This window comes from Streptopelia decaocto, assembly GCF_964273445.1.
Source record: "Streptopelia decaocto genome assembly, chromosome: 25".
In the NCBI taxonomy this organism is placed as follows: Eukaryota; Metazoa; Chordata; class Aves; order Columbiformes; family Columbidae; genus Streptopelia; species Streptopelia decaocto.
The window spans coordinates 891,839-904,466 of record NC_138680.1 but is presented as its reverse complement, the minus strand read 5'-3'; the positions used below and the strand labels follow the sequence as shown (position 1 = coordinate 904,466).

The window sequence follows — 12,628 nt, the reverse complement described above, 5'->3', positions numbered from 1 at the left end:
CTATAATCTTGCACTGTATCCTATTTATTGGGAAGCAGAAAGAAGCATTTTAAGGCGTTCACCTGCATCAAATATTTATTTAAGTAAGCACTTTGTCTTTTTATACCTAGAAGCACCAAGTCTTTAAAACTCATTGATTCAGTGGAAAGAAATAGGGGCTGCTTGTTAACGACAGAACAAAAGGGCTACATTAAAATACCTGGGTTTAATTTATGTGCTGAGGGTTCAGGTCCTGCAAGAGCTTATGTTAAACTAATCATGATACTTTTTCTAGACATAACCAACTCCTTGCCTTGTTCTTTGGGGTCCTGGTTCCCTCCCCCTCCTGCTTGTGCAGGGACTCAATGCAAAGAAATAATCCCTTCCCAGCTTTGGTGCTTCTTCCCCACGGACAGATTTGGGATGGGGATGGTCACAGAAACCCAAACACATCACAACTCACCCCAGAAAATGGGTGCTCGGTTGTTTTTTTGTCTCTTTTATTTGTCACCGACTAGGAGCAGCAATCGTGGCGAGGGGGAGCTGGGGAGTACACCACCACACTCGGGAAAACGGTATGAAAAGTACAAAAATAAGGAAGCCTATATATCATATCATCGCAGTCAATTACTAAAAATAAATATTGTAAACACGAAATAACATCAGGTGAATCTACAGTCACTCATTTCCGCTAGCAGCCCAACAGTCTTTGGCTTCATTTAACTCCCCCTGGCCCAGAGGGAGCCAACACCCCCATCAAGATGCATTTTCTTTGCTCCAGACTTGGCGGGGATGTCACCAATTTGTCCAAATGAGCAGGAATCGCCTCCTTTTCCTTCGGTGACCCTTCTTCTACGAGCAAGCGCAACGGTTCAATAACAACGGTGTGTCAGAAGAATTTTGCTCTCTTTTCTCTGCCAGGAGGGCAGGGGGGTGTGGAGGAGCAGGGGTCCCCCCATCCCAGGTCATTTTGTGCTGTCATGGACCTTGTTACTTGTGGGTTTTGCTTCCCTGCCATGCACGGGGCCTTTTCACCCCCTTATCTCCCAGCCAGCTTGAATTGCCTGATAAGAGACCTGGGGTCAAACCACGGGAGCTCTCGTGCTCCTCACACATCGTGGTGACTCACTGTGACGCTTCTCCCTATGCAACCTTTGACTTCAAGAAGAGGCAAATTCCTTTTGAAAGGCTCAATAATTTGCTGCTTGCATATATATATATATTTTTTTTTAATTATTCTTTTTTAAAGCAGCAACAAGTAGCAATGAGAGAATTGCCGGGGAGGAAAGGTCGGTGTCTCCAGCGTCGCAGAAGACCCTGGAGAAGGTGCCAACACAACACCAGGAGTGCAAAGAAAATGCATCTTAATGGGACCAACCCAAGCGAAACAAACGCCGTCCTCAATCCACAGAGCAGCGCTTCGTACTGGAGGAGAGACAGACCGCGCCAGTCCGCTTGGTCAGTCTGTCCATCCCTCCCTACATATAGATTCGATCTTCCCTTCATAGCAATAGTTACAATTTCATCTTCCCTTCTTCATTTGAAACACATTCACATAACATCCCGTGGAACGTTTTGGTGTGAGGTTACAGTCCCACCCAAGTTACAATCAGACTGTGCAGCGAACATCTCTGGTGCTCATCGCCCTGGACACAAAACGGAGCAGAAGCTTCTCCAAGCGGTTAATAACGCCCGCAGCTCAACGTGGGGGTGTCCTAACGCTTCAAGTCGTGCTTTTTCCCCGATAACGCGCCAGACCCTGCTTTATTCTGATGCAAAGCAAAGGGGAAGCAAAAGCTTTCAAGGATTACGGGATCCTTGTGTGTATCCAGCCAAAAATCCTCCCTGCCCTCATGAAGCTCAGATCCGTATCCTCGAGCTCAGCACGTGGGCTTCATGGTTGTGTGACCCCCCAGCCTGGATGCTTTGGACAGACCCAAAGCGGCTGGAGCTCCAGGAACTTGCGCCACAACTGAATTTCCTCTGTTCCAAGAGGGAAAGGAACCCCCCATTCCTTCTCACCCCCTGAATCCTGGAGCTACAAAAGCAGAGCCCACAGTCCCAATCCTTCCCACTCTCCCCCCAAAACTACAGCTCGCTAAGTGATCCGAATGCTACGTGTTTCCAAAGGGGCACAGCTGGATAAGAGATTGAAAATACAGCCGCTAACACGACCTTCTGCGCGGTGCGGCGGTTAAACCACGTCTGGTTTGGTTTTCCGGTAAGCAAAATGCTGCTCTGGTCAGGAAAGAATCACACACAACTGCTTGGTACCGTATTAGAGGATTTCTATGTCATCTTTCAGCAATTTATTTAATATCTTCTAAAACTTCCACTAAACTTGGTTTCTTACATCGTTTCTATACACAGATTTGATTTGTTTAAATTGTCTTGAGGCTTATAAAAAAATAAGCATTTAAAATGCCCAAAGAGTAATTTTGCTTGAAAGTTGTGCTACTGAAGTTGACCCCCAACATAGAAGAGATACTTTTGGTAATGAGGCTGCCCCAAGCAATATAAAAATATACACAAAAATAGACAGAAACTCTATCCTCCAAACCGAAGGTGTGTTTGTGGGAATTATTAGTAATTTGCTGGTTTCCCTTTTGTTCTGGTGGTAAATTCAGAAGGCCCAAACCTCTTGTACAACTGCCCTCAGGAATCTGGGTCTCTCTCTCCAGTCTACCCCAAGAAAAACTTAAATTAAAAAATAACACAAGAAAATAAGTACTCTGTACCGCTCTTAAATGACATTAAAAGGTGAAGCTACAACTAAAACACTATACCCCCCCCCGTCCCGAGACTATGTACACAAAAAGACATATGATATCCTGAAACATAAATATACAGTGTATAAATCCAGGTGTCACCTACAAGAGTGAGGACGCAGCACTATTTCACAGACAAAAAGCAAACCGGACCCGCCGCCGCGTTTGGGGCGCGGGGACGAGCCCGACCCGGCGCCGGCTCCTCGTGCCGCGCACGCACCGGGGAAGGGGCCAGTGGTTTTGGGGGGTGTAACACACAGATATACCACGTTACTACACGATGTAGGGTGCGGGTGAGAGGTCGGGAAATGGGATTAGACCCTGAGTCCCCAAATTATTTCCAGGCACATGCTCTGCTGGAGCAGTCAGAGGGAACCTCCAGCTGGGGTCCAGCAGTTCTTTAGTATTGCTCACCAACAGAGATACTTGGTATCTTGCAGCGCAGACTCGGAACACGCCGGTTGAAATTCTGCACCCTGTGCTTTAAGAGTTACCATGACTTTCATGGAAATAAAACAGCCTTGATCAGGGTAAAAGACTAATGCAGGTCTTTAGCCCAATCTTAAAGAGGTTTGCTTTCTACAGCACGGACACGCTACAACTCCGACATACATAAATAGGTACCAGTTACTATAAAGTGACAATGCAGTGTCTTAATTATTCTGGCATTATCGATTCTGCTGTTAGGGAAGATGCGAGAGTGGTGAGGTGGGAGGAGAGCTGGTGTTTGGGGGAGGCTGCAGGTGGAACCGTCCAGCTCTAACTGGAGATGCGGGTAGACAGCCAAAAGACACTTTTAGCTTTACTTGATGTGCACTTTTATGGCATGCAATAAAACTCCCAAGACAACTCTATACAAAGCACACAGCATCTCCAGTCCCACTGAGAACAAGTAAAGCTAAGAGTCTGCTTGCGAGGGGAGGCCACGGACGTGTGTGTGTGTGTACGGAGAGGGGGGGGCGGCTGGGGAAATGTCCTGTTTTTGCTGAAACCAAACTCTTCGGCAAACCTCCATCCTGCCTCCTATCGCTGGCCGGCCTCCCGGATCCGGCAGGCCACCGCCGTGATGAGCGCCGCGCCCTTGCCGCTGCCGTCCTCCGACTGCAGGAAGGTCACTTCGCACTTGGGAGACAACTGCTTCACTGTTTCGTGCATGACGGTGGAGAAGCTGCGGGGCATGGGGAGGGAGAGGCTGATGCAACCTGCCGTGGACAAACCCCTGCGCACCCCCATCAGGTCCACGCCACCCCCCGGCAGCTTCACGCTTAGCAGAACACACTCATAGAACCGTAAATCCACCTGTAACCCACCCCCAGCGCTGCCCCATGTCCTGAGAACCTCATGTCCGTCTGTCCAACCCTCCAGGGATGGTGACTCCAGCACTGCCCTGGGCAGCCTGTTCCAATGCCCACAGCCCTTTGGGGAAGAAATTGTTCCCACATCCAACCTCAACCTCCCCTGGCGCAACTTGAGGCCGTTTCCTCTGCTCCTGGCGCTTGTTCCTGGGGAGCAGAGCCCGACCCCCCTGGCTCCAAGCTCCTTTCAGGCAGTTCAGAGATCAGAAGGTCTCCCCTCAGCTCCTGTTCTCCAGCTGAACCCCCCAGGTCCCTCAGCCGCTCCCATCACACTTGTGCTCCAGCCCCTCACCAGCTCTGTCACCTCCTCTGCACTCTCTCTAGTCCCTCAATGTCCTTATGTCCCCGTGGCCAAATCTGTCCCCTTCTCTAGTCCCACCAAGCCCTGAGAGCACTAATAAACCTCCCAGCCCTGACCAGCCTCACCCCCCTCCATAGCCCTCCCTCCCTCTCCCCATGCGCCCTGTTTAAGCTCAGCCCTGTGCCTTTAGTCCCAGTCTGAGCAACATTTTCTTAGGAGTTCCAGCCTTCAGCTCTGCTTGGCTATGGGCCCTTTTAACCCGGATCAGGGACCGGCTGCTCGGATCAGACCTGCTCATCCCCCTGACTGCTCCTGTGGGGCTGGTTGAAGCTGGTGGCATCTCCATGTCAAACTGGCCTCAGCTGCTGTGTTATCTGCCTTGGTGACCCATGCCTTAGGGAACAGCCGGTTCTTGCTGCGCCTCAACAGTGTTTAGATCGCTGAGCTACTGGCAAGCCCTGGAGAAGCCAAAATACCCCCTTTCCTCCCCAGCTACCCATCCCACACCAGCTCTTACTGGGCAGATGCAACTGAGCAACTCACTGAGGGTGCAGCTTGTAGAGCGTGCCGTCCACGCCGACCGTGACCTTGAGGAAGTCCAGCCCGCGGTTCTCCCGGATCTTGTCCACCACGGCCGCCATGCCGGCCCCGCAGAGCTGAGCCGCGCGCCGCGCCACCACCGTGCACACCTCCTTCACGATGATGCTGTCGTCGCACGTGCTCTCCAGGCCGAGGTGCTGCAGGATGGAGCGGACCTGGAGCAGGGCCAGGCAGTCGCTGTGGGGACACGAGGGACGGCGTTAGGAGACGGAGCGACCTGAGTGGGCGGCTTCTTCCTTATCTACACCCCGCAGAGCCCAGGGACGCTGGTGACACCGACCGCAGGGACTCTGCACCTCCCCAACCTCAGCGCTCAGACCTGGACGTGGCTCTGGTGTTACATCCCAATCAATGGGGTTATCTCAGGACAAAGCCACTGACTCGGAGCACGATGGTTATTGAACCTTCTCTGTCCCAGGCAGAGGATAAAGAGGCGCCTGTGTTGCCAACCTCAGTTTCCTTGTCTCTCAACACCACACAGATCTTGTTGATTTATCTGCATTGCAGCACCCTATGCCGTCCTGGCCCCATCCTGGGGCTTCCACAAGCCCTGGCAACACTTTCCCCCAAATGACAGCTCTGCCCTGTTCCGCAGCTGTAAGGACAGAGCCTGGTGGGCCTCACCTTTCTATCTGGGACAGGAACTTGGTCTCAAAGATCCCTCTGGTCTTCAGCCTCTCTGAGATGCGTCCGCGGAAGAGCAGCCCTCGCTTGGTGAAATCCATCAGGATGTTTCGGACGATCTCCCCCAGGTACATCCCGCTGATCATCTTCTCAAACCTAGGAAGGTTAGGCAAGGCTGGACATCAGGATACGAAGGGACGCTGGGTCTGGATCGGGACCCCAGCTCTGCCAGATGCCATTGACACAACCCCCTGGACCAAGCCCAGCAGCGCAAGGGGACAAGGGACACACCGGTGTGTCGCAAAGCCAGACTTGTCCCCTGATGATCCACCAAGTGGGGCAGCACGGACCTGTTCCTGGACACCCAGCCTCATCGGAGGCCCCCCCAGCCCCCCAAAGCCACCACGCACCTTTGCTTCCCAGGGTTGAGAGACAGCTCATCCACTGCCATGTCAAACTCTGTCCGTATGTCATCCAAGCACCCGTTGTCACCAAACGCCCCCCACTCCATATTGACACACATCCTGCCCTCCTCCCCTTCCACCAGCTCCACGTTCCTCATCTCCTCCATGTAACAGGCGTTGCTGCCTGTGCCTGCAGAGAGAGAAGCAGCTTTCAAAGGGGCTGTTGGAAAAGGCGCGAACGCAAGAGAAAAGCCCTGGGACACGTTCGGCAGCCCGCGGGGGCAGGTTTGGGACCATGGGCAGAGGAGTTCTGTAAGAAAGCGTCAGTCCTCACCGACTATCAGCCCAACTTCGCAATACGGATCTTCGTACCCACAGGTCATCATGGTGCCAACCGTGTCATTCACCACCGCGACCACATCCAGGTCAAATTCCTGCAGAGGGATCACAGAATCCCAGAATGTCAGGGGTTGAAGGGCCCTGGAAAGCTCATCCAGGTCAATCCCCCCATGGAGCAGGAACACCCAGATGAGGTTACACAGGAAGGTGTCCAGGCCGGTTGGAATGTCTGCACAGAAGGAGACTCCACAACCCCCCTGGGCAGCCTGGGCCAGGCTCTGCCACCCTCACCAGGAACAAGTTTCTTCTCATATGTAAGTGGAACCTCCTGTGTTCCAGTTTGAACCCATTGCCCCTTGTCCTGTCACTGGTTGTCACCGAGAAGAGCCTGGCTCCATCCTCCTGACACTCACCCTTTCCATATTGATCCCCATGAATGAGTCCCCCCTCAGTGTCCTCTTGTCCAGCTCCAGAGCCCCAGCTCCCTCAGCCTTTCCTCACCCGGGAGATGCTCCACTCCCTTCAGCATCTTTGTTGCCCTGCGCTGGACTCTCTGCAGCAGTTCCCTGTCCTGCTGGAACTGGGGGCCCACAGGGATGGCATTGCAGGGGTTACTGCTGGGGAACAGGGGCTGCCCATCCACTCCCACTGCTGGGAAAGGACCCGCCTGCTGAGCACCCAAAACCTCCTGGCCCCCAGGAGCTCCTGCAGCCCCTCGTGTCTGCAGGTGGACGCTCGGACCTCAAGACTCCTCCAGCAAGACCCAAGCGCAGAGGAGCTGGGACAGCCCCCCACAAACAGCCGGAGCTCTGGGTGGGCCGCACCGCGGTGTCTCCCGCACTCACGGTGAGACACGTCTGCTCCAGCCATGGCCAGGAGCCAGCGCTTAGCTCCGGGGGCTGAAAACCCAACCTGCAGTGATGACTAAGGGTAGTTGTTAAAACTCAGACACTCATTAGCCCTGTGCTCAGCCCATTAATTTGCTTTACAGGCCAATTAAAGATGCCCAAGCCAGCCGGGATGCGGGAGCAAGCAGCCGGCTTCTCCCAGCTCCGCGGACACTCACCTCCCTCCTGTGAATCGCCTCCTTCAGCAGGTTCACCACATCTTCTCCTTCACAGCCAGTCGCCTTGAAACCTTTTGTCCACTTCAGGAGGATCCCCTGGTGTGGAAACGCCCCCGGTGAGTCCCCGGGGTGCTGGGTGGGAGGCACGGCCGCCCCGTCCCCCGCTCTGGGGGTCAGACCCTCCCGCATGGGGACACCCCGCGGCTCAAGGGATCTGCGTTTGCTTTGGTGCAGAAGCACCAGCAGCTCCGAGCTCCTGCCTCCCCCTCTCTGGGTCTCTGTCTGACCTGCCCCATGGTCACTGCTGCTGCTACGTTGTGTTTCCAGCGTCTTTTGGCTTTTCAGCCAGCCCTGGTTTTGTTAAAAACAAGTTTCTCTTGTAGTGAATTTGCCCATCAGCTAAAGCTTCATATTAGCTGCATTTTCCTGAAAAGCTAGATACATGTTTTGGTGAACATAGCAATGGAATGTGAGATCATTGATAAGAATAGATGCACATCTCCCAAGAGCACTGAACTGAAACAGGTGACAAAAACTGACCAACTAAGTATCCCAACCCATTCATGTGATACATCATGTAAAAGTGGGAGATCATGAGGATCTCGTCCCTTTTCCTTATGGCCGTAAGGGGGGAGAGCGAGGGGCTAAAGGGGGAAGAGGGGGGTTAACAATACGTCAGCCACAGTTTTATTGTCACCCCATAATCAAACCTCGACGCTACCACACACGCGCTGCCGCGTGGGTCGGGGTTACCTCGTCCAGGTTGGTCTGCTGGCACGGGAAGGAGAAGGTGAATCCAAGCGGGAGTGATACGCCCTTCATCCCCATGTATTCCAGGAAGTCGGAGATGCAGTGGACGATGTGGTCAAAGAGCTGGGTGTGCAAAGCCCATGGGAGAAGTTACCATCGCAGCAAGATGCTCAGCTGGCTGCCAGCCCGCCCGACCCACTGGGGATGTCGATCCATTCCCAAAGCCACAGAATCACAGGATCCCAGAATGTCAGGGGTTGGAAGGGCCCTGGAAAGCTCATCCAGTGCAATCCCCCCATGGAGCAGGAACACCCAGATGAGGTTACACAGGAAGGTGTCCAGGCGGGTTGGAATGTCTGCACAAAAGGAGACTCCACAACCCCCTGGGCAGCCTGGGCCAGGCTCTGACACCCTCACCAGGAACAAGTTTCTTCTCAAATTTAAGTGGAACCTTTTCTGTTCCAGTTTGCACCCATTACCCCTTGTCCTATCACTGGTTGTCACCGAGAAGAGCCTGGCTCCATCCTCCTGACACTCCCCCTTTAGATATCTGTAAACATGAAGGAGTCCCCCCTCAGTCTCCTCTTGTCCAGCTCCAGAGCCCCAGCTCCCTCAGCCTTTCCTCACCCGGGAGATGCTCCACTCCCTCCAGCATCTTTGTTGCCCTGCGCTGGACTCTCTGCAGCAGTTCCCTGTCCTGCTGGAACTGAGGGGCCACCACTGGACACAAGATTCCAGGTGTGGTCTCCCCAGGGCAGAGCAGAGGGGCAGGAGAACCTCTCTGACCTACTGACCACCCCCTTCTAACCCACCCCAGGTCCCATTGGCTTCCTGGCCACAAGGGCCCAGTGCTGGCTCATGGTCCCCCTGCTGTTCCCAGGACCCCCAGGTCCCTTTCCCCTACGCTGCTCTCTAATAGGTCATTCCCCAACTTACACTGGAACCTGTGGCTGTTCCTGCCCAGATTCAAGACTCTACACTTGCCCTTGTTCTATTTCATTAAATTATTCCCTGCCCAGCTCTCCAGCCTGTCCAGGTCTCTGATGGCAGCACAGCCTCCAGTGTCACCACTCCTCCCAGCTTGGTGTCATCAGCAAACTTGCTGATAGTACGCTCTATCACCAACAGGGTTTGAACAGACCAGGGCGCTGTGGGAGGTGAGTGAGCCTAAAACAGCTTCTCTTCTCCACCGACAACGCGGTCACGTCACCGTGACACCTCCAAGGCCCAGCAGGGACGGAGGGGCCAGCGGGAGGCGACCAGCTGCCCGTGGGTGACACGGGAACCTGGTCCCTTTGCAAGGTGTCCCCAGAGCCCGTCTGCTAGAAACACTCCCAGTCCCTGAGCACCGCCCGGAGTGGTTTGCAAAACTCTTTCCATCTGCAAATAAGGCTCTGGAGATGCCTCTTACTGCTTGTGTTGTGGTTTTGCTACCTGGGAAATGGGGATGGTGCTTGTCTGCCGCTGTGGAGTGTGTGGGATTCGGGGAGGCTCAGTGATGTCTGGGAATGACACGATTTCTAACCTAAAAACCAGTTTCACGCTTCCTAAAGCGCATTTCCAACTCCAGCGCCTTGGGCAGAACTAGCTGCTCTAGAAGCAGGAGAGCACCAGCCTTCTCCACCCTCCTGGTGCTGTACAGAGCAGAGCAAGGAAAAGCAGCTCCCGTGGACACCCAGCACCCACGTCTGCTGCCGCCCCAGGAACCGTGCCTCGGTTTCCCACCTCCAGCTGCCCGTCCTCACCTCCTCCCCCGTCCCCTGCATGATCTCCACCGGGATGGAGTAGATCTTGTTGTGCATCTCCACGCCGCGCCGCATCCCGTTCCTCACGCGCACCAGCAGCACACGGAAATTGGTACCTCCCAGGTCCAGGGCGAGGAAATCTCCCTTTTCTGAAAGCCGAGAGAGAATCGTTAGGAGAGAAACCTTGACATAGGGCATCACGGACATGGCGCAAAGCTGATCTGAATCTTCCCGGGACGGGACCAGAAAGCAGGAGGCGTGCGGGAGCAGCGGGTGCGGGCAATGGGGAGGTTGCTCCAGCCTCGGGAGATCACAGGGCGTCAAGCCGAGGGGCAGGAACACACCCAAGCCACCGACAGACCCAGGACAATCGCGGTGGCGAAAACCACAGTGAAAGCCAGGCTTTGTGTTAAGTCAAGTGCAGAACGTCCCGGAGGCTCAGCCGCTTTTCCCAGTATCGTACTGGAGGTTCAAGAGCTTTGTGCCACTCCCACCACAAACAGGGAACTGGCCATGGGAAAGGTCCCAGCCCTTCCCTGCGTGGTGCGGGTGCTGGGAGCAGCGACGCTGGGCAAGACACACGTGGGCTGATCCACCCGGTACCTCACCTGTCCCGTCCGGGGTGGAGCACACGTAGGTGGGCAGCATCTTCACCGTCGCCTCTGCGTGCGTCTCCTTGCCCAGCCCCTTCTCCATCTCCGCCCTCATCCTTTGCTTCACCTCCAGGAGCTGCTCGTGGCTCAGCTTCAGCGCTTCCAAGATCTGCTGCCGTGCCTGGTGCTGGGCGGCCAGTCTGTAGGCCACCGCCGTCACCATGGCCGCCCCTTTGCCGCTTCCGTCCTCCGACCGCACGAAACGGATCTCGCAGTCCGGCAGCAGCTTCCGCACGGTCTTGTGGAGACGCCGGGCGAAGCTACGGAGGAGGAAAGAGGAGTTGAGTACGTGATGGGGCTGGGGCCCTTCGGAATCCAAACGGAGGTGCCCAGGGGAATATTTATAGTCATAGAACCATTTCAGTGGGAAGAGACCCTCAAGATGAGTCCAACCATAACCCAGCTCTAGCACTAACCCGTGTCCCTGAGAACCTCATCTAAACACCTTTTGAACCCCTCCAGGGATGGTGACTCCAGCACTGCCCTGGGCAGCCTGTTCCAATGCCCCACAGCCCTTTGGGGAAGAAATTGTTCCCACATCCAACCTCAACCTCCCCTGGCGCAACTTGAGGCCGTTTCCTCTGCTCCTGGCGCTTGTTCCTGGGGAGCAGAGCCCGACCCCCCTGGCTCCAAGCTCCTTTCAGGCAGTTCAGAGATCAGAAGGTCTCCCCTCAGCTCCTGTTCTCCAGCTGAACCCCCAGGTCCCTCAGCCGCTCCATCACACTTGTGCTCCAGCCCCTCACCAGCTCCGTTCCCTTCTCTCAACTCGCTCCAGCACCTCAAGGGCTTTCATGAGCTGATCCCACCACCCCTGGGGCCGCCATTTTGAACCCTGAGGTGATTTTGGTGCCGCCATTTTGAGCCCCGAGGTGATTTTGGTGCCGCCATTTTGAGCCCTGAGCTGAGGGGCCCAGAACTGCCCCAGGATTCGAGGTTTTTCCTCCCCAGGTCCCAGCACAGGGACGGTCGCTGCCCTGGGCCTGCTGGCCACACAGTGCTGGTACCAGCCAGGATGCTGGTGGCCTCTTGGCCACCTGGGCACACGCTGGCTCATGTTCAGCCGCTGTCACCAACACCCCCATGTCCTTTCCAGCCGCTCTTCCCCAGCTGCAGCGTTCATGGGGTTGTTGTGGCCCAAGGGCAGGACCCGGCACTTGGCCTGTTGAACCTCACACAGCCCTTTCCAAGAACAAAGTTTTCCTCATATCCAGTCTAAACCTCCCCTGGTGCAACCTGAGGCCATTTCCCCTTGTCCTATCACTATCTGGAGGTGCTTTCCTTGAGCCAAGCTTTATCCACTGCTGGTAGGAATGGATCTGTGCTCTCTCCCCCCACCTTTTCTCCACGGACTTACTGGGGATGCTTCTTGTAGACGGAGCCATCCACGCCGACCGTGGAGCGCAGCCGGTCCAGCCCCTTGTTCTCCTTGATGCGCCGCAGCACGGCTGCCAGGGTGGCCCCGCACAGGTTGGCCGAGCGGGTGGACACGATCTGGCAGATGCGGTGGGTGGCCACACAGTCTTCATGAGATGGCTCCAGGCCCAGCTTGCTGAGGATCTCGTGGGCTTTCTGCAGCCCTTCCTTCTCCCTGCACATCAAAGAAGAAATAAGGATTCCTGCCTGGAAATCCAGCTGTTGCCATCTGAAGACTCACAGAATCACAGAATCACAGTGTGTCAGGGGTTGGAAGGGACCTGGAAAGCTCATCCAGGGCAATCCCCCCATGGAGCAGGAACACCCAGATGAGGTTACACAGGAAGGTGTCCAGGCGGGTTGGAATGTCTGCACAGAAGGAGACTCCACAACCCCCTGGGCAGCCTGGGCCAGGCTCTGACACCCTCACCAGGAAGAAGTTTCTTCTCAAATGTAAGTGGAACCTCCTGTGTTCCAGTTTGAACCCATTAGCCCTTCTCCTGTCACTGGTTGTCACCGAGAAGAGCCTGGCTCCATCCTCCTGACACTCCCCCTTTAGATATTGATCCCCATGAATGAGTCCCCCCTCAGTCTCCTCTTGTCCAGCTCCAGAGCCCCAGCTCCCTCAGCC

General features: G+C 55.1%; 1 protein-coding gene across 1 annotated transcript in view; it reads right to left on the bottom strand.

The window, feature by feature from the left end:
• Positions 1–2,250: 2,250 nt before the first annotated feature.
• Positions 2,251–12,628, bottom strand: part of LOC309450157 (hexokinase-2) — a 29,848-nt gene continuing 19,470 nt past the window's right edge. Inside the window, exons 9-18 of the mRNA XM_082072846.1 lie at positions 11,939–12,172; positions 10,540–10,844; positions 9,932–10,080; positions 8,190–8,309; positions 7,437–7,532; positions 6,366–6,465; positions 6,038–6,221; positions 5,628–5,783; positions 4,947–5,180; positions 2,251–3,915 (exon numbers count right to left, since the gene is read on the bottom strand). Coding sequence (XP_081928972.1) covers positions 3,771–3,915; positions 4,947–5,180; positions 5,628–5,783; positions 6,038–6,221; positions 6,366–6,465; positions 7,437–7,532; positions 8,190–8,309; positions 9,932–10,080; positions 10,540–10,844; positions 11,939–12,172 — 1,723 coding nt within the window. The 3' untranslated portion in view covers positions 2,251–3,770. The remainder of the gene's footprint in view (positions 3,916–4,946; positions 5,181–5,627; positions 5,784–6,037; positions 6,222–6,365; positions 6,466–7,436; positions 7,533–8,189; positions 8,310–9,931; positions 10,081–10,539; positions 10,845–11,938; positions 12,173–12,628) is intronic.